Here is a 26,708-nt window from a genome sequence, read left to right on the forward strand (position 1 = left end):
AAAGCAAAGATTATTGGTAAAGATTGCATAATAGGAAGATGTTTGTGTCAATTTGATTTTAGATATCAAATTGAGTTTGAAATAGGGAACACAAACCACATTGTAAATAACCAATTTACTGGAAAAATGTATGGTTCTTATGTGCGTTACTTGACAACAGCATGATTTGGTAAGTGGACATAACGATTGGTTACAGGTATACAGGTGGTGAAAAATTTATATGAGCAAACCATGTGATCGGTGACACCTGTGTCAAAAATTCATCGAATATCATTATCATGTATGGAAGGTCTAGGAGAAATACCTGAGAGATAGCTTATTATGAACACTTGATTGGCAATACCAACCGATTTTGTTCGATCAATGAGTTCAAGGAGATCGCAATATTGATTAGCAGTCAGGCTATAGGAGGAAGGAGTTGTCTCAACTTTGTCGGATTTGGAATCCGCATGATGGGCTCTCGAAAAATAGCTTAAGGAACCTCTCATGTCCCCTTAAGCATTTGCTCGCTTGCATTTTCGACAAACGTTAATGGTATAGCCTTTATAACCACAATGATCACACTGAAGATGTTGGCGACAGGGTTCAATGGTGTGTCCAACAAGATTGCAATGATCACATTTGAATGTAGATTTCTTGGTGAGTAATTTTGGTTGGGATTTGGTGGTCCATCTTTGACAGCAAAGGCAGCAGCGTCTGACATTTTCCCAATCACCTATGAAGAGATATTTCGTTGTTTTTCATCTTGAATGATAAGTGAAAATACCTTGTTCAAAGGTGGCAAAGGATCCATGAGTAGGATCTGCCCGCGAGCTCCAGCATAAACAGGATTAAGTCTCATAAGGAAACGAATAGTGCATTGTGTTTGTTGGTACTCCAGTAATTTCTTTGTCATGTCGCCATCACAAGGAGGAAGAGGGCTTAGGGCATCACGTGCATCCCACAAGGCCTTTAATTTGGTGTAGTAGTCACCAATGCTCATGTCTCCTTGAACGCATTCATGAATCTCTTATTCAACATGGAATAGATGCACACTATTTGCATGGGAAAATCGCTCTTTCAACTCTTGCCAGATCTGAAGGCGCTATCATTGTACATCACACTTTGAGCGATGTTTGGTGAAATGGTGTTGAGGATCCAACCTTTGACAAGAAGTTGCAGTGGGTCCATTGCTTGTGTTCTTTAATGGATGTTTCTAGTGGCTTCGTGATGGATCCGTCCACAAAGCCATCCTTGTTTTTGGTGATGAAAGCCATGAGCATGGCATGGCTCCAAAGAGGATAGTTGTTCTGTGTCAATTGTTGAGTCACAAGAATCAAGCCTGATTGATCAGAATGATGGAGGTAAAAGGGATCGCTTGGATCGTCATACATATTGGTGGCAAGCTTAGTAGCTGCTGAAGTTTCATTATTATTTGCCATGGAAGCTAAAAAAAAATGGAGATTGCAGCGGGTCCATTGCTGAGGATCCAACCCTTGACAAGAAGATTGCAATGGATCCATTGCTTGTGTTCTTTAATGGATGTTTCTAGTGGCTTCGTGATGGATCTATCCACAGAGCCATCCTTATTTTTGGTGATGAGAGCCATGAGCATGGCATGGCTCCAAAAAGGGTAGTTGTCTTGTGTCAATTGTTGAGTCACAAGAATCGAGCCTGGTTGATCAGAATGATGGAGGTAAAAGGGATCATTTGGATCGTCATACATATTGGTGGCAGGCTTAGTGGCTGTTGAAGTTTCATTATTCTTTACCATGGAAGCTAAAAAGAATTGAGGTTTGAAAAATATGGGCTATGGAGAGTTCAATGCTCTAATACCATGTAAATTTCTTGTAGTAGGAAAGACGTAAAGAGGAAAGAAAGTAGAACAACAATATTTCTGTATTTTTTGTGATTCATGTACAATATATATTTATACCAAAAAAAAAGAATAAAACTATGTCTAAATAATAGCAAGTTTTCCCAAACTAATGGCCTGATTTAGGGAAAGTAATCTGGATAATAAAATAAAATAAATATAGAAAGTCAAATAAGGATCAAGGAAAATAAGGAACTAATTAGTTGTGATCTTGATTCTCAATAGAGATGGGTTGCAAAGAAGAAAAGTTAACAAGTATTAGGTTTGGAGAGAAGGTGATGAGGTAGACAAGGGTAAGGATTTGGAGAGAAGGTGAGGAGGTATGGAAGGACGTTGGAGATGAGACCCAAAAGTCATTGGGAGATAAATGGTGTTTTGATATATAAAAAAAAAAGGTCGTACTGCAAATTCCCTATTTATATAGGTAATAGATAAGCTTTAACCATTCCTTGATTTAGTAATTTGCCCTAACTTTAAGGATGATTTATCTAAACATGCACTGAAAATTGAAAATTGATCAAAATGACATACTTTTCATTTTAATTTCAAAATTAAAATATTTTCATTAAAATAGAAAAAAAATCATTGTTTTTAAAACAAAAAACATTTTTTTTTAACTATTTCACTGAAACTAAAATAGGGGAAGTATTTATTGTTTTATATAATAGGAAAAAAAATTATTCATTTAATTTTTTTTTTTTGCCATTTTGGTAATTTTTCAATTTTACTATGTCGCTTTGGTAATTCTTTTTAATTTAAAACCAATTTAAGTTACTTGATTCATCTCAAATGATCATATGAATCAAGTGAGCCAACTTGATATCATATTGGATGAGATGATACGTTGTTCAAAACCATTGTCCAACCATGATTTTGAATCTTGTCCTAGTCCAAGATGAGTCAGATGAGACATCTTGGTATCGCACCAGAACAAGTGACATATTCAATGAGAATCATCTCACACCATGTCTAGTTTGACAACAGAGATAACTCGGGCGATATTTTGAAATCTTGCCTGAGTAAACTAATTTTTTACTAAAATAATTAACTTGTATAATTTAATCATATACTTTTCAAATTATTATCTTCTGACTTGTGGTTAACATTCTTCTAATCCACCTAACTTTATAATCATGCATTCTATTGTCACACCAACTTTTGTTAACGCCACCCCAAGATGTGTGCAATTCTTTGGTGATTTAGATATGAATCGGGATGGCATTAGTAAAAGTTGGTGTGGCAATAGAATCTCTCTTATTTTAATGGTATATCGAGTTAAAGTACCTCAGCAGACAAGATGACGCGAACGCTTCAACTCGGTATCGGGTGGCGAGACAAGACAAAATATCGAGTTTTTAAAACCATGGGAGCAACACACACATATATATCACGTGCACTTTTTTCCCCTAACACTCTGAAATCTCGTTTGATCACGTGAGTGTATTCCAGCCACAAAGTGGGTTGGGACGCTGGTGTCGCCAATAATTCTTCTATCAGTGATGAGCACTTTGACTTGTAGTGTTCAAGCTCCTCGTTGAGCCTTAAAATTTCCTCTCTTTGTAAGTCTCCAAGAACTCTTTTTTATTGCAAAAAATTTCCCATGATTCATGGTTAGTTATTGATGCCATCTCTTTTCTTCTTCTTGTTACCTTAATTGCATCAACATCCATGTTACTAATAATCTCAATCACATTTTTACCAATCCATTTAGTTTCTCATGCTTTAACATGCCGCCATGTGTTTGAATAAATGTCTGTTTGAACAATCTCAATTGAAAAAATGGGGGAGGAAAGTATTAATTAGTATTCCCTGACCCTTTTAGAATTTAACAAGGTAGGCCCTTTGTTTTTTTGTTGAAATTATAGTTTTTCGTTTTGTTGGGCAAGCATGAGGACCTCATGGTTTTGTAATTTGTTAGTTAAGTAAGCTTTATGTTTGATTTTGTACCTTATCGTGGAACTTCGTACCAGGTATTTTCTTGATGGTCCATTTGATTACTGCTTGGGTATGGATAGGGGTCAAACTGCTGGACTTGATAGATTCCAACTATCTCAATTGAAAAATAAAAGAAAAAACTAAATTTGGAGACCCTTTTAGAATTTAGCAAGGCAGGTTCTTTGGGTTTTTATGAAATTGTAGTTTTCTTTTGGTGGGAAAGCCCAGCGATCTGAGTGCAAAGTTATTAGATTTGTTACCAAATCAAATGACCAACCCGGATAGTTCAAGTTAAAGAATGAATCTGTTCTTAGGAACCATTTAATATTGTAGATGTAAATGATTGTGATGATATTCATGGAAACTTTTTGGGATGCAAGTACCTGATCTTTCTCTTTGGTGGTACAAAATCTCTCCCATTGCACCGTTGAATATTTTACCTTATCATGGAATTTAGTAGCAGGAATATTCTTCATGATTCATTTGATTACTACATGCATATGGGCAGGGACCAACGTGACACATGGGATGCTCAATGCTAGGACTCGTGAGTCATACTCCAAATAAAGAAAGTTTCTAAATTTTTGGAAGTAGTATTTCTTAATAGATTAGGAGATTTTAAGAGATCTGATATTTGAATTTGAATGTATTCTAGGTTTGTTTTAGGTGCTGGTTAACATAATTTAGTGGGGAATGAGAAATTTTTTATGCTAGGCACATTTGGGAGGCTGGTTTATTTTAGAATTAACCCAAATCTACTCTCTCCTTTCATCTATTTTCTGTCTTTTCTCCATTGTGAGAATCTAGGCTCTGACAATTTGGTATCAAAGGTATTACCTGAGTGCATGGTATCGACTCGTTCTCAGTGGAGACAGTACCCCAAACAACCAGAAGTGAAACCATCAATGATGACAACTCCTTCACAATCTCCATCCTATGATATCTTCCAGTAGATCTCTCATGAGCACATCTGCAGTAAACTGTGAAAAAGTTAAGAGAATAAAGCAAAGTAAGCAAACAAAGAATCAACCAAATCTATACTGAATCAAACCAATTGGCTCATAATTAAAGCTCACGTATACTTCCTTTTTAACTCACGTTATATCTATGCATTTAGTTCTTCTTCAGTCTTTATGTTTTTCGTATTATTTCTTTGTATATCATTCAGTTGGATAATTTTTTCCATGTAGCTTTCTTGATTGAGCTTCAACAATATTTTCCAAGGGTCTCATGTAACTTTTACACCTTTTGGTGCTACACATGCCAATATCTAATAAATCAACCATTTTTGTTGAACCACTTATCTAAATAAGTGGCATTCCTTAAAGTTCCCCTTCTTTGTTTACTACATATTGTTTTTGTTTGTTTGTCTTTTTTATTTTCTTGATATCTTTACCATGGTTCTGTTATGGGATTTTCATTTGTAAGAGAACATCTTGCCTTAAATAATGTACAAAAATGCAATAATCCTTGACCAGCTATTTTCCTGGGATGATGTATGGACAAAACCTTGGCTCTCTTCATTTCTGCTAAACTACTGCCATATGGTTCTTCATTTATTTATTTAAAACCCTTTTCCTAAATTAACCACATGAATGAAAAATGATGTATTTGTATCCTAGTTTTAAAAGATAATGAAATGATTCCATTATGCTTCTGAGAATAAATGAGGCTTCTAATTTTTTTTAGTTTATTGTGCTTCCCTTTGTAGTTGTAACCTTTGAGATGGACAGCCATATGGCAGGTGTTGCGAGGTAAACACCCTGAACATGTGTTCAAACAAGTTAATATCTTTTTATTTTTTATTTTCTTGTAGACCACTTAAACTTACAAACGAAGGTAGATAATTAATGTATCTTTCAGTTATCAATTCAATCTGTATTTAACTTTATGGCAGATCCAATGAGTGATTTCTGTGCCATTTATTCTCCGGCATTGTACTTTGGCTTTCTATATGGGTCAGGATCCCTTGACTCATGAAAAAACACATGGTCCCAACCCTTTCAATGCAAAATCCAATGACTGAGATTTATCATCGGGATAAGTATTTCTGAGATTTGTGTTATCAAGATACTCATAAATCTCAACCATTGGATTTTGTGATTAAAGGGTTGAGATCATGTGTTTTTTTCATGAATCTTTCTTATGAGTCAACGGATCCTGACGCTTTCTATATTGGTACAATATACATTGCATCTCATATATTTTTATAATTGTGTTGAGAAGAAATTTTTGTTTCCACCATGCATTGGAAGGGTCCTATTGTATATGATTGGAGGCTTTTAGTTATGAATTTAGTTTTTCCGTCAGGTACTCCTAGATTTTGGTCACTTGTATTTAATTTTGACAGGTGCTCCAATAAACATGGATCATGCTTTTCTTGGCATTCAAGAAAGTTGGAGTCGGAAATTATTCACAGACTCCCATGTAATGTGGTTGCATGTAATATGAGGAAGGGCTCCCAAAGGTCAAGGTTTCTACATCATGCTTCTATTGGGAAATATCCCACACGCCATCCATCTTGGAGAATGTTTTCCGTGCATGTTGGTTTGGAGGATGAACCTTCATCGTCACCGAAAAATTACTCAAGTGATAATGATGAACTTGCGAATGAGGATTCATCGGAGGGGGTTCTTCCACAACGTTTGGACAGTGATAAGGTGAACCATCAATAATTTTGACTGGTATTTTATAAATATTAATCGGGAAAACCTATTTTTGCATTCAATGTATATGCTTCTTCCTCTAGGATTTTCCTATTTCATTTCTACCACAAATTTCCTCTCTTTTTCCCTATCATAAATAACACTTTAGTTCTACTCCTATACCACTTTTGACACCATTAAATAATGAGAGAGTGCCAAATTTACTCCATATATTTTGTTACTATTAATTTCCTTTGAATTAATACAAAGCCTCTTTCTTTTGTCATATTTACCATTATATACTCTCAGCAATTGACATTTTTTTGTGATATAATCCTAGGGTCATACATATGTACCAAAAACATCACAAACACACCAAGTGCCTCTTTCAATTTTGGGCATGGGGACTTATCGAGATTTAATGCCGTGAGGTTACTTAATCATTCTCTAAAAAAGGCTAATTGCTAAAAATGATATGGGATCTTTCAATGGGGGTAGTTTTTGAATGAGAGTTTGGCACGAATTTATATTAATAAAATAGTCAAAAGACAAAAATGCCCTTAAAAATTAGAAATAAATAAAAGCTATATCTAAATAATAACTAGAGCTAAAATAACTAGATTTTCCAATACTCCCCCTCAAGTTAGGGCAAATATATCAATTGAACCCAGCTTGGCAAAATGAGAATTAGTGATAGATAGACCAATAGACTTTGTAAGCATGTTGGCAAGATGATTTGAAGAAGGTACAAAGACTGTCTAAAAATCACTAGATTAAACTTTCTCCCTGAAAAAATGAATATCAACCTCAATATGCTTGGTTTTTTCATTAAGGATTGAGTCAGAAGCAAGCATGGTAGCGGACTTGTTGTCACAAAACAAAGTAGAAAAATCAGAGATGGGAAATCCCAACTCTGTCAGCAAAAAGTGAAGCCAAGTTAGCTCAAAAGAACCAAGGGCCATAGCATGATATTCAGTTTCAACAGAAGAGCGAGAAATCACATTTTGTTTCTTACTTTTTCACAAGATAATGTTATCACCAGAAAAGTATAAAAACTAGAGGTAGATCTCCTATCTATAAGAGAACCAGCATAATAAACATCTGTAAAACAAGATAAATGCGGCTAAACAGTGGAAGAGTGGAAAAGTCCAAGACCAGGACGTGACTTCTGTTAGCGAAGGATACGATAAATTGCATCAAGGTGAGAAGTATATTGAGTATGCATGAACTGAGTGACCACACTCACCGCAAATGACAAGGTTGGTCTAGTGTTAGATAAATCAAACAATCTACAAGTCTTTAATAAAAAGAAGGATTCGACAAAAGGTTATCAGAGTCAGCTTTAAGACGATGATTCTAATCCATAATAGAGGAAGCAGGATGCCAATAAAACATCCCAGTGTCATGAAGAAGATCGAATGTGTTATTTACGCTGAGATAACGAAATACCACAATGAGAGCGAGCCACTTCTATCCCCAAGAAGTACTTGAGTGGACCAAAGTCCTTAACCTCAAAAATAAGACCTAATAACACATTAACTCTGTCAATCCACTGTGTATCATCTCCAGTCATAATAATATCATCTATATAAATCAAGAAAATGGTGCAACGACCATCCACTCCTCGACGAACAAAGGAACTATGATTTGAGTGGTATCTAGAAAATTTCATAGATAAAATAACCTCAGAAAATCGTTGAAACTAGGCTCGTGGGGACTGCTTCAAGCAATATAGAGATTTAAGAAGGTGGCATACCTTCTTAGAAGGTTTTTCTTGAAGACGAAATCCTGGAGGAGGGTCTATATAAATAATCTAAGTCAAACCACCATTTAGAAAGTCATTTTTCACATCAAGTTGGTGAAGTGGCCAGGAGTTACACGTAGCTAGAGAGATAAAAAGTCGAATAGTAGAAAGTTTGGCGATAGGAGCAAACGTGACACCAAATTTTTTTCCTAGAGTCTATGTAAACCTATTTGCAAATAGACGTGCCTTATACCTATCAACAGTAACATTTGCAAGATATTTTATAGTGAAGACCCATTTACAACCAATAGTCCACTTCCCAGATGGGAGAGTAAAAAGCTTTCAAGTACTATTTTTCTACAAAGCATCCATCTCAGCAGTCATAGTTTTAGTCCATTGAGAGTCTCGCAAAATCTCTTATACAGATCGATGAACTCAAATAGAATCAGTGACTGCATGGTAGGCCTGATAAAAAGAAGAAAGACCCTGATAGGAAATAAACTAGGCAATAGGATGATCAATAAGACACCCCTGCTTACCTTTGCGAATGGCAATAGGTAAGTAAGAATCAAAAACAGAAGGGATAAGAACATGTATATGTTTGGTGGTAGGAAATGATATAACCTAAATCCAAGGAGGAGGTGGGTAAGGGTGGACAAGTCCTCCAAAATAGGAGAGTCTTGCAAAGTAGATATGACATGAAAGTATGGAACATTTTCAAAGTAAATAACATCAAGAGATTATAAGACTCGATGAGAAACTGGATCATAACACAGATACCCCATGGACATAAAGGAGTAACCCAAGAAAATGCATCGAATGGCTTTGTCATCCAATTTTATACGATTGGGCATCCTTTCTTGAATAAAATACGTGTACCCAAAGACTCGAGGGGCAATGGGAAAAAGTATACTATCAGGTTGAAGGACGTGAAGAGGCACTTATCCCTCTAAGGTGTGACTAGGGACGCGGTTAATAAGAAAAGCTATAGTGATGACTGTCATACTTGAGTCTTAAAAGAATATGTGAAAATCGTAGATAAGATGATGGATGAATACAAAAAAACTTGGATACAGTTAAGGGTTACCATTATGGTGGATGGTTGGAAGGATATTCGGGGAAGATAATTAACTTCCTCGTTAATAATCCTGAAGGGAGTGTGTTCTTGAGATCCATTGATGCGGTTAAAGATGCTAATTTGATGTTCGAATTGTTAGATGTGGTAGTTGAGGAGGTCGGGGAGGATTTAATTGTGCAGGTTGTAATAGACAATGCTTCTAATATGAAGGCAGCTGAGGCAATGTTAATGAAGAAGAGAAAAAGATTGTATTAGACTCATTGTGCAGCCCATTGCATCAACTTGATGCTTGAGGAGATTGGCGAGCTACCTAGACATGTTCTTACATTAAATAATGAAAGAAGGTGGCAAATTTTATTTTTGATCATGGATGGATGTTAACTTTGATGAGAAGCTGCACAGAAAAAGAGATTGTTTGACTTGCAGTGACTCAATTCACCACTGCTTAACATTGCAGAACATGATGCAATGTAAATAACCACTTGAAGCCATGTTTGCATCCGAAAAGTGGGCTACAAGTTCTTGGGCAAAGAAGAAAGAAGGAAAAGAAGTAATAGATTTTCTTTGAAAAACTAATTTTTGGTCTGATATTGCTTATGCAATAAAGACCACGAAGCTCTTAGTACGAGTTTTGAGAAGGGTGGAGTCAGAGAAAGTGTTGGCAATGAGTTTCATTTATGGGTCTATGGATGCTGCAAAAGAAGACATTGCAAAGAACTTGGTCGGTGATGAAGACAAATACAAACCCATATGGGAGATAGTTGATTGGAGGTGGGACTTTCAGTTGCATCAATATCTTCATGTTGTGACATATTACTTGAGCTCCCAATACTATTATGTGCCCAACTTCTCTACCCACCATGAAGTCAAGTATGTATTGTATAGTTATATGGAGAAGTTGATTGTAGATCCACAAGAAAGAGAGGAGGCTCACTTGCAGATTTATGACTTTACACATAAGAAGGGTTTTTTAGTCTCAATCAAGCAATATCTATCCGAAACAAGTGTAGTTCTAGTAAGTTTTAAAAAAGATTTTTTTTTTTTACATAATCAAAGACATTTATGAAAGAGTTGTGCTCAGTGTGAGAACAAATGGTGAAGAAACAAATGTAGGTAAGGAGTTATTCCTGAAGATTTTGTTTGTTTTTGTTTTTAATTTTCTGATATCATTTCATACTTTTAGGAGTTATACGTAGTATATATTGTGATGTATCTTAGAAACTCTAATTTTCTTGAAATGTCTAGAATATAATTGATAATTGTTTGTTGAAAGGTAAGATCCGATTGATACCAAAACCTCATATTTATGGTGCAGTGTCTACCAGCTGAGCAATAAGCAGAGCCATGTACAATTTTTTTTGTACGTGCATGCCTGCCTTTCTCTCTTGTTCTTTGCTACCATTGTCCATGATATACATTTGAGAGACTACTTCACTCATGGAATATATATTTATTTGTTTTTGGACAAACAAATAAATATATGTTCCATAAGTAGGTGATTCTCAACACCCACAGACTTAGCCAACTAAGCAAGCTAGCACCTTCAATGTATGTTCAACATGTTTAAACATCTTATCTTATATTATAATATTTAATAATGCTAGTTTTTTCAAAATTTGATATAAATATACAATTTTGTACCATTGTTTAATCACTTGCCAGTGATAAGCTTCAAGAATCTTTGCATTATGTCACTTTATTCCTAGTTTGCACTTCAATACATAATGTTCTGGTGGAAATTTTTAAGATCTTTATGTAGTGGGTTTTAAATGTCAACATATTTCCATGACAGCTGAAGTCACTGCTGGCTGATGTTGAAAGATCGAAACTTATCAAAAAACTTAGTGAAGCTAATCAACTCAATCGATTCCTCAAACGACAGGTTTGTAGTGATTTAATTTCGAGTACATCATCTTGAACTTTAAATCACACTTGGATTCATTTTGTGGTCTCCATCTGGTTTGTTAAGTCTTGCATTATGTGTGAATGCTTTATGACAAGCATTTAATTGTATTCTTTGCAAGGTTCAACTATTGCCTCGTCTTGGAATGTATCAGCCAAGAAGTATTTGTTTTTGAACATTCCGAGGCGATACAAGCCAAGATCAAATGCTTCGTTCAATATTTCATTCTCTATTGATTGTATTGTGATGTTTCAGAATATTTTTGCCGAACCATACTGAAATTACTAGGACAAATCAAAACCCTCAAAGAAATGTTAAAAAGCATAGAAACAACAACCCCAAGTATTCAATAATTCATTGCAAGAAACAGTGGTTCATTTTTTGTAGAAAAAAATTAAAAATCAAATCTTGGGGAAAAACCCAGGGAAAAATCTCTGCTTTTTTGCAAAGAGATGCCTTATTAAGATCCTTTCTTAGATATGGATTCCCATATATCTAATCCATCATTTTCACCCCTCTCATGTAATGCATGTTGTTGTCCTTCTATGCACGAACCCCTTGTATTATATTTTATATTACTACTTGGTATTATATTGACTTAATATTAACCATCGTTGTGTCATAATTAAGGTATCGGTTTCTGTAATTTCCAAAAATTAAATAAAATAAACGTTCCCTTCTGTAAGTACCAAAATTGGAAGGTACCAGCATTTCTTTTATGCAAAATTTCCATCGAAAACACTGTTCATTTTGCAAAATTTTCAATAATCAATGTGTTTCCACTGGAAATTTTAAATTGAATTGTATACTTTTTGCGAATTCAGTAAACAATGTTCTTCCATTGGAAATTTTAAATTGAAGCATGTAATTTGCATTATTTCTTTGAAATTATATAGAACATTTCAAAATTTAGGGAAGTAAAACTTCTCAGCCTGTTTTTTGCCACATGTATGCTTATTCTTGTATTTTGCAGTTGCAAGTAAAGGAGGACGCTTTGGTTAACTTCAAAAGTGAACTTGCTGTAATGGAACTCGAAGTTCAGGTTGCTTACTTTTCAAACTGCATTGTTTTCTGCTTGGTTTTCTATTAACCAAAGTGAGAAAATGAATAATAGTTCATGATCTACTTCTACAATTGGTTGAGCTCAGGTATCTTTAAGAAATGTTTTTTGTTGGTCTGGGGTCAAAACTAGGGGACTGAGACTACAGTGCCGAAGATAACAGTATTTGCGGTTCCCACCTTTGGTTTTTTGTTAATATCGACTAAATTTTTTCCTTTTAATCCACATCTTGGGGTGACATTAGCAAAAGTTGGAGTTGCAATAGAATCTCTCTTGATTTATCTGTCTTATGTTTAGATGCTTAATAAGTTATCACACTGGAGCAAATAGTTCCATATGAAACATCACTCACCAAAACTATTTTGTGCTTCACATGCTCATATTTAATTAATTCCTAGAGATACTAAGTTGTGTCCTTGTGATCCTAATCATCACAAGGATTATTTTGATTCTTTGACATGTTCATAGTTTATTCTCTGACCTTGTTAGTGGAATGCCAAGCATCTTCATCTTTGTTAACTAATGGATTGCAGCTGTCTTTGAAGGACTTGTGGGACAAAATCCACTCCTAACTTCCTTGTTCCCACTCAAAATTTCCAAGCAAAACTAATTGAACATCTTCACTTGAAGTTTTGATTCATGATTTTTCGTTGGTAGTCTTTGGTCACACTAGCAGAAGAAATAGCTAAGTCAAGCATTCAGCCAGGTTCAAGAAAGATCAATGGGAAATACATCCAGTCTCATCTTCTGTCCAGATTACAAGGTATTATTTATATTTTTTTATTTTTATAGTTTTAATTGTGAAGGTAAGATATAGTTAGCATTATATATCCTATGCACCTCATTAACAATTAATGTATCTGCATGTGTTAGGCATGCTATATGATGGATCTTGGTTTGATCATCTTCAGTTGTCTCTATAGCATAGTGTACGTGTGGCCCACCAACATTCGACCTAGATTTGTGACCCGGGGCCCAACTTTTAAATTGGGTGGAACCAAAAAATTAAACTAACCAATGATCTTAAAAATCTGACTAGAGCTCCAATTTTGAAGTCTGAAAATAATGTGTTGATGCCTAAGACCCACCAAAGGGAGATCTCACTACCATGGTTTAAAATGTCGTATCGATTGAGTGTTTCAGTTAATAAAAAAACCGATACAGTATCAGCCTATACATTTGATACAAACCAATACATTCCCGAAACATTCAATCTTTTCGGGTCTATGTTTCATATATATCTTGGCCAATACCTATAAATTCCAATATTTTAAATCATGCTCACTACTTAATAGTCTTGGACTTTGGCTGGTTGGCAACATGAATACCATTAGGATCCATCGAGGAAGATGGACCTCAAGCTTTCATAAAAAAAAAAATTATTTGTTTCTACGTACTCAAATTTATGCTTCTGGACTATGAATAAATTCATTCTTCTAAGGTGTTTGGCACGTCTCTCCTTTTCAACAATGATCCTGTTTTCTTTGTCTTGTGTAGCTGTGGATGAGAAATTGAAGGAACAGATAAAGGGTGTGGATGCTGTAAAATCGAAGGAGGTTCCTTTATCTTGGTATGGCATGGCCGAGGTAAGTAAGTGTATTAGCTGAATATTTGGATTTATTCTTCACTTACCATTCAAGAGATAATAAAAAATGCTGAACTGTTAGAATTTGACAAATTTCCATTATTTCGTTCTAAATTGTGGGGCTTTTGGTTGAATATTAGAACTGGTCTTGTGGGATGAACAAATGTTGATCTTTATTCTTTATCTAAAATTTGAATTTCATTGGGCATCAGAGTGTTCAAGTAATGGGTTCCTTTGATGGGTGGAGCCAAGGAGAGCACCTGTCACAAGAATATACTGGTTCTGTCAACAAATTCTCAACAACATTAATGCTTAGACCTGGACGGTATGTCTCTCTCTCTCTCTTTCTCTCGTATATATAGGCAATCTTCGACTGCCAAAATTTTGTTCTATATGGGTTAGAAGTTTCGGAATGACCGAGGAGATCATCCTCAAAAAATCAACCCTTTCCAAAACTTCTAACCCATATAAGACAAAATGAGTAGATTTTTATGAAGAAAAAAAAAATTGATTTTCAGTTGTTAACATCCAATGCTTGCATTGTACAAGTAGAGAAGTTGAAGGCTGATTTTTCCCTTGAAGATCCTTCCAAAAATCAGTTCATACTGAAACTTTAAACTCAACAATTATGGGTTCAAAGTTTTTGGTGAAATGGATCATGCAGATGACTTCGACTTCTAATTGACCTTTGATAGGGTTAGGATTTAGCTTATTTTAGCTTATAGTGGGTATGATCTCCATGACGAGACCATCTTCACCAAAAACTATCCCTAGACGTGTAAAATTCAAGTATGAAAAATATGTCCGCAAAAATAACCTTTCCACTTAAGAAATTATTTATACTTGGTATCTCTTCTCACCCCATCTCTTCAATGAAGGTACGAGATCAAATTTTTAGTGGATGGAGAGTGGCAGTTATCTTCGGAATTACCTACTATAGGTGAGGGTCTTATGGAAAACAATCTATTAGTTGTCAAATAGCTTCAGCTCCACTGAAACAAAACCATATCAAGAAAAGCTTCTGAGAAATTATTATGCATCATATGGTTTGGAAAACTGCTTGTTAATTGTTAAATAGCTTCAGCTTCACTGAATGAACAATGTCTTAGCTATGTTGACATTGGCATAATAGGCATTAGTTGGCAAGTTTTCTACAAAGCTGATGTTAAAACAGTCTCTAGTACGGAAAAATCTCCACTTAAGAAAAGAAGGATGGAAGAAAAAAAAAACCAAAAAAAACAGAAATATATATATATATATATATATATATTGAATATCTACACTTACACATTAATTATTGGGTTTGGTAGTGTGAATCCTTTTTTTTTTTTTTTTTTTTTTTCAAATAATGAATAATATCATGTTAGATATACCCACTTTTAAATTAACTTTAATATGTTATTCATGTTAGATATACCTGCATTTTTCAAACTTACCGCATGCGCACATATATATCCCGTTAAAGGACCATTCAACTTTATAAGAAATTAAAAATGAAAAGTTGATTTAGGCCCTCACGTTTTCATTGATATCAAAGAGCCCTATTGCCCCACCAAACAAGAAAAAAAAAACAAACAAAACAAGACAACAAATGTTTTGATCAATATTAAAGATGCCCCCATGTTTGAACCCAACGAAGTTATAAAAAAAATGGTGATTTAGCTCCCCATGTGTGATATAAATTAAGAGTTACTATTGCCACACCAACTGTTCTTTGGTGATTTACGTAGGAGTTAGTATGGCATTAGTAAAAGTTGGCATGGCAATAGCAGCTCTCTAAATTAAAGATGCCCTGTGTTTTTCAAATTGATGACATGCATGCATCCATTGGCCTCAATATTCCTAGACTAATGAAAAATTACTCAAGGATACTCGCCTTCATTATTCAATCTCAAGAAATATAGTAACAAAGTTCAAATCCATTAATTATTTGGAGGAGATTCAATTTTGGTTATTTCTGATAATTCGAATAAGTTCCATAAAGAAGATGAGAAATTTTTCAAAAATATAAAAATGATGTTTTAGAGTTTTTTGCCGAAGTCCATCAGCTTCAACTCCTTTAAAATCCTTTCCTATTCTTGAGATTTTAATGTTGAAGAAAATAAAATTTTGAAAGATCAAGCTCAAACTGAGTCACTTTACAAGTCCTAACATCTATGATTTTAGTAGAAATCGTCCACCACTCTTATGGTGATTATTGGCCAACCATCATCTATTGTGACAAGCTCAACATTTGCATAGAAGGAAACCAAGATTTTCGATCTAACAATTGTAAACACTTACCCCCCTGTCTAAATGGGCTCATAAACAGTCGTTCTTTCACAACTTTTACTTTTAAGAAACACAGAAGCAGAAGCCCGCAATGTTCTCAAATGAGCCCTTACTAATTTTTGGATACTCTTCAGTTAGCTATTTGATCCATTTTCATATTAGTCATGAATGTTCTCATAGAGATCTTTGAGATAAATACATTTTTATAGTAAATTAATTGTTTATTAGAAGTTAAGAATTTCTTTAAAGAAAAGAGCAGTATAATAAACGATACAAATTTTTTAGCAAATTATAAGAGAATTGTTTGTATGCGTATATGATTTTCTGTAGAAAAATAGAATAAATAATTAGAAACCTTCTTCTTTAAACAAGTAGGGTCGATCCATAGAGAGATTGTGACTAGTTACCCAAATTAAAGAAAATCGGAGGAAAAGAATTTAGTGCATGTTTGATTGCAGACAAAATATTACTTGAAAAATCATTTGCCAGGCAAATCTTTTTCCATTGTTTATGCACATTATAGTAAATTTTACGAAAAATTAATTTTTGTTATTTGACACAAAAAAAAATAACAATATAGCAAATCAAAAAATTTAACCAACACAGACAATCAATAATAACAAATCAATCATTCAAAATAATAACATAAATCATTTTATTTTTAAAACTAAAAGCCCGTCTATCAATAACAATTGTTCAACCCATAAAATATATCTATATATATATTATTCATGCAATTATAAACTAGCTATAAAAAGTTTCAATAATTATCTCAATAGTCTTCACGAAATAGATGACGAAGCAACCGCAACCCTTTTACTGCACCATCTAACCCTAGAAATATCCTTTTAGCAGTTGGGCTGTCTTCAAGGTAATCTACTGCATTAAAAAAAATATATCAATAGAAATATCAGGCATCTTTCACAACTCATCTTATATAACAGTTATATCTGGTAAATTAGTAGATTCCATTGATATATTTTTTTATGCAATAGATTACCTTGGAGACAGCCTAATTGCTGATAGAAATTTTTTTTTTTTTTAAATATGCAAAAATTTTCGAATTCTAGTTGGATTTTATCCAATATGCAATAGGATAACCGGATTCAAATTCGGATAGAGTTTTAGAACATCTTTTGGATTCGAATTTGAATTTGGATATCAGATAAAAATTTCATATTCGGATTCGGATATTGCTATATTTGAACCGATGAGCATCCGTTGACAGCCCTACTTAGGTTAGTGCCTCACAAGAATCCCGACTACAAAGGAAGGAGGTAACCACTACCCCAAATAGATCAGAGGTAGCAGGTAGTGGCCTCATAAGGTCAATAGTTCATCACTGCTGATGTTATAGCAGACAATAATGAAGGAGAAAAAAAAAATGAAAAGGTGAATGATATAGGAAAGAAAGAAGGGAGGAAGTGCTGCCAGGCAGCTGCATTGAAGACTTCTCCTTTCACAGAGGAGATTTTGGGATAAAAAATCCCCAAAACTTTCATTACTCTAAGTTTGATATATGTAACCTAGTAGAGCATGTCAGACATTTCAAGGAGAAGATCTCACTGATACCATATGGAGCAGAGGTAGTGATACCAAGTGAAATGACATGTCCAACCACTAAGACAAAAATAGGCAAACAAGATAATGACAAAAAAGATGGGCAAACAAGAGTTCCAGGTAGGTGATTTTGTTTGTTTTAATGATAGAAAATTGACTGATTCAATAAGCATTGGATTTCGATTGAAGTATGATGGTTATGTATATAATAAATAAATCAAATAAAATAATATATATTATTTCGAATCGGATTCAAAATGTTAATATTTGAATCCATATCTGATAAGGATTTGAATATATAAAACTATCCAAATTCGAATCCGATATCCAAAAGTTTTGGGATAATATCCTATTTTTTGGATTCAAATTTGAATCGGATTCAAATTTTCAATTATCCATTGACACCACTGAACCTTGGAGCTTTGTTCAAACCAATTTCTCCTCCTTCTCTATTCGAAGTACCTCACTCTCCTTTTTCTAACGTTCTATCATTAATTTCTTACATCTGTCCTATGATAGGTTTGAACATCTAGATGTGGTACATGAGCTTTCTCCCCTTCGTGCTCCTTTCCCTCATTATTCTATTCTTCCTCCATCATTTCCATATCTCTAGAGGTAAATCATCCTACTGCTACAAATTTCCCTTCATATTGGAGGTTGTAGCGCTTCTTGGACAAGGTGACATGAGCTTCCTTAGAGACATTTTTTACTTCTTCGTCCCTTACGCCCTATGGTGGGTGCCAAAAGATGTAGATAAAAATAATTACCTCACCCCTAAATTCGAATCTTGATTAAGATTCTCTTTCTAGTTCTTGCACACAAAAAAAAAGTCTTAAATTTGGAAGGATTTCGCAGATCAAGACCCTCCGATGATTAAGCTACTAAAAATTAAAGAGATGACTTAGAGAATGAGCCAAAAATCGTTTATTTATGTAATGATTTCTCCCTTTATAGACTTAAAGAGTTCATTTCCTTTTGATAACTTTTCTGGCGAGAATCTTGCCAAGTCTCCCTTACCTTCAATATCCTTCTCAATTAGGATCTTTCTATTCTTATCCTACAGATTTTGTATTAAGTCACAATTATATTTCTTAATTTGATTTATGTCTAAATTGATCTGAGAACATAATTTTAGTTTAATAAAAATTATCATAAAGGTCTTATCGTTAGCATACACACAAGTTTTTTCCCTTATTCGCATGATCTCCCCTTATCAACAAGGCCACTCAATTATGTGCTATTGAGTGCTTTGATCCTGTCATCTGTCACTCTAACTAAACTAAACCACAGTTAACCCGTAGATATCTCAGCTAAAATCACTCATCAACTAAATTAAATCTTTAGAATAAATAATGTAACATGTGTCCATTTTTAGAGGTGTCAATGGAGCTCTAGCCGAGGTTGTTTGAGCCCTAACTTGATCCTAAAAAGTGAATTCTACCTAGACTAGCTCTAGACTAGTACCGGGCCTAAGTTAACTGTGCCCGTGGCACGGCCTAATTGGCTTGGGCCAAATAAAATTACTAAATTTCAATATTCTTAATGAAAAAATTGTGTTTTTCAAATATATATATATATATATATATAATATATATATATATATATATCCAATCGGAGTTGAAATTAATGTCTTATTAATCTATAAAGGTTGTATATAAGAGTTTAATTTTAATTAGATAACATATTTTACTTTTATTAAAAAAATATTTATTTAATTAAATATATTATAAATATTTCTATAAGATTAAGTAGTACGCCGAATTGGACACTATAAAGCTCTAGCCCAATCCAGATTTAACGGGTTGAAAATTATTAAGCCCACCTTACCTCTGTGGGCTCAATATGAAAGGCCCTAATCCTTGTTTTGTTGGCAAACTAGGCTAGAGGGTCGACGGGCTAAATTGACACCTCTATCCATTTTAATTACTCAAGCTTTTTCATGCCTAATGGTCACGTGAATACTTCTTATTCATCCACATTAATGGGTGTAATTATGCCTCTATAAAACCTAAATACATTAATGGCAAAAAGGGTGCATTCAAAAGTACAAATTTGTCTCCCTATCATCCAACTTTTGTATAGCACACGAAAAAAAAACAAGGAATTAAAACAAAGGGTGAAAAACAGATTAGAAGAAGAGAGCAGTGGATGACAATCCCAAAATAATCGAACTTCCATTTCTTCTTTGATCACATACTCACTTTCGTAACTAATTCCTTTGGGGTTTAAAAAGCAGCTTTTTTAAGTCAAGTACATAACCAACAAAGAACTTTTTCAGATAAAAAGAACTGGAAAAGGAGTGCAGTCATCAAAAAGCCAAAATAGTTAATTACAGACAAAATTCATATTTAATTTCATGATTTTGTATGTTATTGAAAAAAGGAAGTTGGCGCAACATTATAACTACTGAAAAAGTTAAAACAAAAGGGTAATTTAGACATTTTCCTTCATGGTTTAGTGAATATTTGAGATACCCACTGTTTTTCAAACTAGTGATATGCCTCCCTTGACCACTTTCTTCTTTAAGTGACTAATGAAAAATAACATAAATGCTCGTGTCTTCAACCTCTAGTTAAAAACCCTTGATTTTTCTCTTAGAAATCAGTCATCTTTGAGATTTCTTCGACTCCCTGTGGTAAGTTGATTATATCCTATTCAATCTAGCGTTTTCAACATTGCCTTCATCTCTTGTTGGAAAACCATTTAATTAAAAGTCCTTATCTTGTTCTTGAGTTTTGAATGTCAATCGTGAGAGATGGAATCTTCAGATTGAAGAAGAGAGACTAAAAAATTTTACCCAAGAGATTGAAGATGACTGATTTTAAGAAGAAAAAAAATGGGATTTTAGGAAATTTCAATTAATTTTTCGTTAATCTTGAGAAGCGAAGTCAAGGCATTACAAATTTTACCAAAACATAGAGGGACATGTCTAAATGGTTGATTTAGACACATACCCCCTCTACGTTTTAGGTGAATATTTGATGTTCTTATGTTTTCAAACCGATGTCATTCTCCTTCGTGCTCAGTCGTCTCTTGTAGACTAATAAAAAATGATTTAAATGTCCTCATCTTCAACTTATAATTAAAACTCTTTGATTTTTCTTCCTAAAACAAATCATCCCCAAGGGGTTGGTTGGACTATAAAACTAGTCACGGAGGTTTTATCTCTCTCTATCGTGTTTTCAAAATTGGTCGACTTCTTTACTTACCATGTTACAAGTTGGGAAGTTTCCATGGGGTCTGGGCGTGTGATTGTAGGGACTAGTCCCATCCCAACAAATGTGGAGAAATCCTTCAATATCAAAAATAAATAAATAAATGAAAAAAATCTATAGACTAAAATACTTTTAGTCTATTTAATTTCATCTTCAATCCATCATTTTGAATCTCGACTTAATCCCTAGTAAAACACACTTGAATTTTCTATAAATAACAAAAAAAAAACTTGTCATTTCTACTTAAAAACACATCTCTTGTTCTTGAGACTTGAAAGTTGAAGTAGATAGAATTTTAATGTTGAAAATGAACGGTTAGAACAATTTTGAAAGTTGAAATATGATTTTTGAAGAAAATTAAGGTTTTCTCCTTATGACTGAAGACGAAGGCATTTTTACATTGGTCTATTGGAGAAGACCAAGGTCAAGGAACATATATATGTAAAGGGAAAATATAAAAAAATAAAAAATATGAGTGCTTTTTTTCAGACATGTAATATCGCTTTCAAAGCAGACTGGATCATCATGTTTAATGGTAACCGTACAGGAATTGGGCAGGCTTTTTGGTTGATAAATGTGGCTTTCAATCATTTTTGCATATTATATCAGACTCGTGAACCGTCCGAGTCATGATATTATTTATAGTTCTTAAACGATCAGGATTAGTCAATTGGGAATCTGTATTCTGTAATAAAAATTATTACTTTTTAAATATTTATTATCTAAATAAAAATAGCATCATTTGATTAAATATCTTTTATACCATCTTATATTTTTAAAATACTATAATTATTTTAATATTAATAAATAAAAAATTATAATCAAGTTAAATGATTTATCTCTTTAGATGAGGTGACTTTGGTGAGTCAACCCAACATATAAAAAATAAATAAAAATAAAAATAGAGACATAATACCAAGCTCTAAAACGAGTATGAATTTGTTTTTAAGAAATTTTTGTGCTAGGCCGATGAATCAATGACATGGCGTCAAGTGTATTGAAAAAGCATACATGAGTGGTTTGTGGAGAGAAAATTTCTCAACGGTTAGGAGTTCGGATTTTTAGTGTTTTTTAATATACCATGGCACAAACTTTTCTTTATCAGCAAATTCACACTCCTTTAAAACCATGTTACAAACTTGCCTTTCCCTTGCTAACTTCGTAAGATTTCAAATCTTACTAAGGGACATTCAGCTAACCTTGTAGCATTAAAACATAATCTTATATCAGAGGGATCTCTAGACTTCTAGAGAAAAAAAAAATTAAAAAATTGTTTTTCATTATTAAATTTTAACTTTAAATTTGGGAGTTCGGTGAGACTTTAGTAATCAACCACTTTTAAAAACCCTGGATCAAGTCCAAGGATGATTTTTTTCTTTGGAGTTCTTCCATGAAATCCAGAGGGTTGTGGTGTTTGATTGCTAATTTTGTAATCCATTTGAGGTTATTCATCCAAATCTTCCTAATTTAGTAAGGAAAATGTTTCTCATAAAATATTTTAATTTTTCTGCTTATCAGACGAAAATACCAACCTCACAAGAGGATGATGATCTCCATCAACATGACTCTTGGGATTGTAAGGATTCCCAAGAAAAAAGTAACCCCCACCCCCCCCCCCCCCCCCCAAAAAAAAAAAAAAAAAAAAAAAAGAAAAAAAGAATTATTAATATCTAGATAATAAGTATTGATCTAGAGGAAATTGGGCTTCTGTTTATCTTTCAAATGTAGGTTAGAAAAGTTGTTTGATAGACCAATAATTAGGGAATATTATTTAAAAATTAATTAATTAATTATTTTTTTTTTTACTAAATTATCAAAAAAGTAATAAATTGGCAGTTTGATTGTCAATTTTCATGTAGCTATCAAAAACCAACAAACCAACTGTTGATTTTCACTATAAGAATCAAATTTATGCTCCAACGGTAACATTTCCACCCTAGTAGTCATAAAAAAACCCACTATAAATAACGACATTTATGCTCTTTAATTTCTCTTACAAACAATTCTACTGATTAGTCTTTTTGTTTTCTTACACTCTAATTTCTCTTACTTGTTGGTATATAATTTTAAATTTTTTTTTAAGAAAAATTTATATTTTTGAGATGGCTAATCGAAGAATTATTGTATGTCGGTAGAGAGGTTCTTGTGAAGATCTAATGTTCATTGGTGGTAATACTCAAATTTTAATGGCAACGTCAAAGATTACATTGTCCGAACTACATATGATGATTACTTCAAATTGTAAGATTAGAACAACTTTTATATTGAGGTCAATTGTTACAATAGACTCTAATTTAATTTTAATTGATATTTATAATCAATCTACTTGGTTGATTGCCAAGAATTTAGGGCGTGTTTGATTGCCAAGAAAATATTTCTTAGAAAATCATTTGTCAGACAAATCTTTTTCCACTATTTGTGCACATCATGCAAAATTTTATAAAAAATTGTTTTTTGTTATTTAAGTGACATAACAAAGTAACAAAAAACAAATTATTATCAACCAACATATTCAATGTACAATAGCAAACTGAAAATTTAACCAACACAGTCAATCAATAATAACAAATCAATCATTCAAAATAATAACAGAAATTACTCTGTTTTGGTGAAACTAAAAACCCGTTTATCAATAATGATTGTTCAACCCATCAAAAATTAATATTATTCATGCAATTATAAATTAGCTATAAAAAATTTCAATAATTATCTCAATGGTCTTCACGAGATAGACAACAAAACAACCTCCTTCTAACCCTAGAAATATCTTATTAGCAGTTGGGTTGTCTTCAAGGTAATCTATTGCATTAAAAAAAAATTATCAATAGAAATATCAGGCAACTTTCACAACTAATCCTGTATAACAGTTATATCTGGTAAATTAGTAGATTCCATTGATATTTTTTTTTTATACAATAGATTACCTTGGAGACAGCCCAACTGCTGATAGAATTTTTATTTTTATTTTAATATACAAAATTTTTGAATTCTAATAGGATTTTATCCGATATCCAATAAGATAATCATATTCAAATTCGGATAGAGTTTTAGAAGATCTGTTGGATTCAAATTTGAATTCGGATATCAGATAAAAATTTGAGATTCGGATTCGGATATTGCTGTATTCGAACCGATAAGCATCCGTCGAGAGTCCTACCTAGGTTAGTGCCTCACAAGAATCCCGACTATGTAGGAAGGAGGTAACCACCACTCCAAATAGATTAGAGGTAGCAAGTAGTGGCCTCATAAGGTCAATAGTTCATCACTACTGATGTTATAGCACAAGCAATAATGAAGGAGAAAAGAAAAAAAAAAAAAGATGAAAAGGTGAATGATATAGGAAAGAAAGAAGGGAGGAAGTGCTGCCAGGCTGCTGCATTGAAGACTTCTCCTTTCACAGAGGAGATTTTGGGATAAAAAATCCCCAAAACTTTCATTACTCTAAGTTTGATATGTCTAACCTAGTAGAGAATGTCAGACATTTCAAGGAGAAGATCTCACTGATACCATATGGAGCAAAGGTAGTGATACCAAGTGAAATGACATGTCCAACAACTCAGAGAAAAATAGGCAAACAAGATAATGACAAAAAAGATGGGCAAACTAGAGTTCCAGGTAGGTAATTTTGTTTTAATGATAGAAAATTGACTGATTCAATATGCATTTGATTTCGATTGAAGTATGATGGTTATGTATATAATAAATAAATCAAATAAAATAGTATATATTATGTTATTTATATAAAAAATAAATCAAATTAAATAACATATATTATTTCGAATCAGATATTATCGGATTCGAAATGTTAATAGTCGAATCCGTATCTGATAAGGATTCGAATATATAAAACTATCCAAATTCGAATCTGATATCTAAATTTTTGAAAATATCCTATGTTTGAATTTGAATTCGAATCAGATTTGAATTTTCGACTATCGATTGACACCACTTAACCTAGGAGCTCTGATATCTCGGGTCCATCCTTTGAACCAATTTCTCCTTCTCTATTCGAAGTACCTTGTTCTCCCTTTTCTAACGTTCTGTCATTAAGTTCTTACATCTGTCCTATGATGGTTTGACCATCTAGATGTGGTACATGAGCTTTCTCCCCTTCGTGCTCCTTTCCCTCATTATTTATTCTTCCTCCATCTTTTCCATATATCTTTAGAGGCAAATCATCCTACTGCTACAAATTTCCCCTCATATTGTAGTGCTTCTTGGACATGGTGACATGAGCTTCTTTAGAGACATTTTTTTACTTCTCCGTCCCTTGGGCCCCATGGTGGGCGCCAAAAGATGTAGATAAAAACAATTACCTCCTAAACTTGAATCTTGATTAAGATATCTCTCTTTAGTTCCTACAAAAAAAAGTCTCAAATCTAAGAGGATTTTCCAGATCAAAGCCCTCCGATGATCAAGCTAATAAAAATTTAAAAGGATAACTTAGAGAATGAACCAAAAATTGTTTATTCATGTGATGATTTCTCCCTTTATAGACTCAAAGAGTCCATCTTCTTTTGGTAAATCTTTTGGTGAGAATCTTGCCAAATCTCCCTTATCTTCAATATCCTTCTCAATTAGGATCTTTCCATTCTTATCCTATTGATTTCATATTAAGTCAAAATTATTTCTTAATTTGATCTCTGTCTAAATTGATCTGAGAACATAATTTTAGTTTAATAAAAATTATCGTAAAGGTCTTATCGTTAGCATACACACTAGTTTTTTCCTTTATTCGCATGATCTCCCCTTATCAACAAGGCCACTCAATTATGTGCAATCAAGTGCTTTGATCCTGTCATGTGTCACTCTAACTAAACTAAACACATTTAACACGGGGATATCTCGGCAAAAATCACTCATCAACTAAATTAATTCTTTAGAATAAATAATGTAACATGTCCATTTTTAGAGGTGTTAATGGAGTTCTGGCTGAGGTTGTTTGAGCCCTAACTTGGTCCTAAAGAGACGGGTTCTACCTAGACTAGCTCTATCTTAGTACCGGGCCTAAGTTAACTGTGCCCTGACACAGCCCTAATTGGCTCAGGCCAAATAAAATTACTAAAATTCAATATTCTGAATGAAAAAATTGTCTTTTTCAAATAATTTTTTTTTTTTTTTTTTTTTTAACATATTGGAGACTATCCAATCGTAGTTGAAATTAATGTCTTATTAACCTATAAAGGTTGTATATAAGAGTTAAATTTTAATTAGATAACATATTTTACTTTTATTAGAAAAATATTTATTTAATTAAATGTATCATAAATAGTTCTATAAGATTAAGTAGTACCAAATTGAGCATTATAAGGCTCTAGCCCAATCCGGATTTAACGGGTTGAAAATTATTAAGCCCGACCCTACCTTTCGGATTCAATATGAATGCCCTAACCCTTGTTTTGTTGGGCAAACTGGGCCAACAGGTCGACGGGCTCCATTAACGCCCCCATCCATTTTAATTAATTGAGCTTTTTCATGCTAATGATCACGTGAATGCTTCTTATTCATCCATGTTAACGGGCGTAAGTATGCCTCTATAGAACCTAAATACATTAATGGTAAAAAGGGTGCATTCAAAAGTACAAATGTGTCTCTCTATTATGTCATCAAAGAGAAGCTTTATTTAAATAAATAAAAAATTCCATCTATCATCAATATTCGACCTATCTCTTGTATTACCACACCAACCTTTTTACAACACACCAACTTTATACGAATACATATGAAATATCGGTTATACTTATATCACCACACCAACTTTTTTGTAACACACCAAAAAAAACAAGGAATTAAAACAAGGGGTAAAAAAACAGAATAGAAGAAGAGAGCAGCGGATGACAATCCCAAAATAATCGAA

At 33.4% G+C, this 26,708-nt stretch overlaps 1 protein-coding gene across 3 annotated transcripts; it reads left to right on the forward strand.

The window, feature by feature from the left end:
• Positions 1 to 3,259: 3,259 nt before the first annotated feature.
• LOC147394112 (PROTEIN TARGETING TO STARCH (PTST)) lies at positions 3,260 to 14,976 on the forward strand. 3 transcript variants are annotated; one of them, XM_086453740.1, is made up of 9 exons: positions 3,260 to 3,414; positions 5,502 to 5,544; positions 6,141 to 6,450; positions 11,050 to 11,139; positions 12,134 to 12,202; positions 12,878 to 12,983; positions 13,718 to 13,806; positions 14,018 to 14,130; positions 14,684 to 14,976. In XM_086453740.1, the coding sequence occupies exons 2-9, from the start codon at positions 5,516 to 5,518 to the stop codon at positions 14,784 to 14,786; spliced, it is 909 nt and encodes a 302-aa protein (XP_086309866.1). In that variant the 5' UTR covers positions 3,260 to 3,414; positions 5,502 to 5,515; the 3' UTR covers positions 14,787 to 14,976. The 3 variants fall into 3 exon arrangements, with proteins under 3 accessions (XP_086309866.1, XP_086309868.1, XP_086309865.1); XM_086453742.1 differs by having other exon boundaries at positions 3,271 to 3,414; positions 5,480 to 5,544; XM_086453739.1 differs by having other exon boundaries at positions 3,277 to 3,465.
• The last annotated feature ends 11,732 nt before the right edge of the window (positions 14,977 to 26,708 follow it).

Source organism: Akebia trifoliata, chromosome 9, assembly GCF_017979445.1.
Source record: "Akebia trifoliata isolate Shusen 1 chromosome 9, ASM1797944v1, whole genome shotgun sequence".
Classification (NCBI taxonomy): Eukaryota; Viridiplantae; Streptophyta; class Magnoliopsida; order Ranunculales; family Lardizabalaceae; genus Akebia; species Akebia trifoliata.

Bases quoted from the DNA above. Each gene is read 5' to 3' on its own strand.
- LOC147394112 (XM_086453739.1), top strand. The intron at 5,545-6,140 runs GTAAACACCCTG...TAATTTTGACAG, and splicing joins CATATGGCAGGTGTTGCGAG to GTGCTCCAATAAACATGGAT. The intron at 12,203-12,877 runs GTTGCTTACTTT...TTTCGTTGGTAG, and splicing joins TAATGGAACTCGAAGTTCAG to TCTTTGGTCACACTAGCAGA.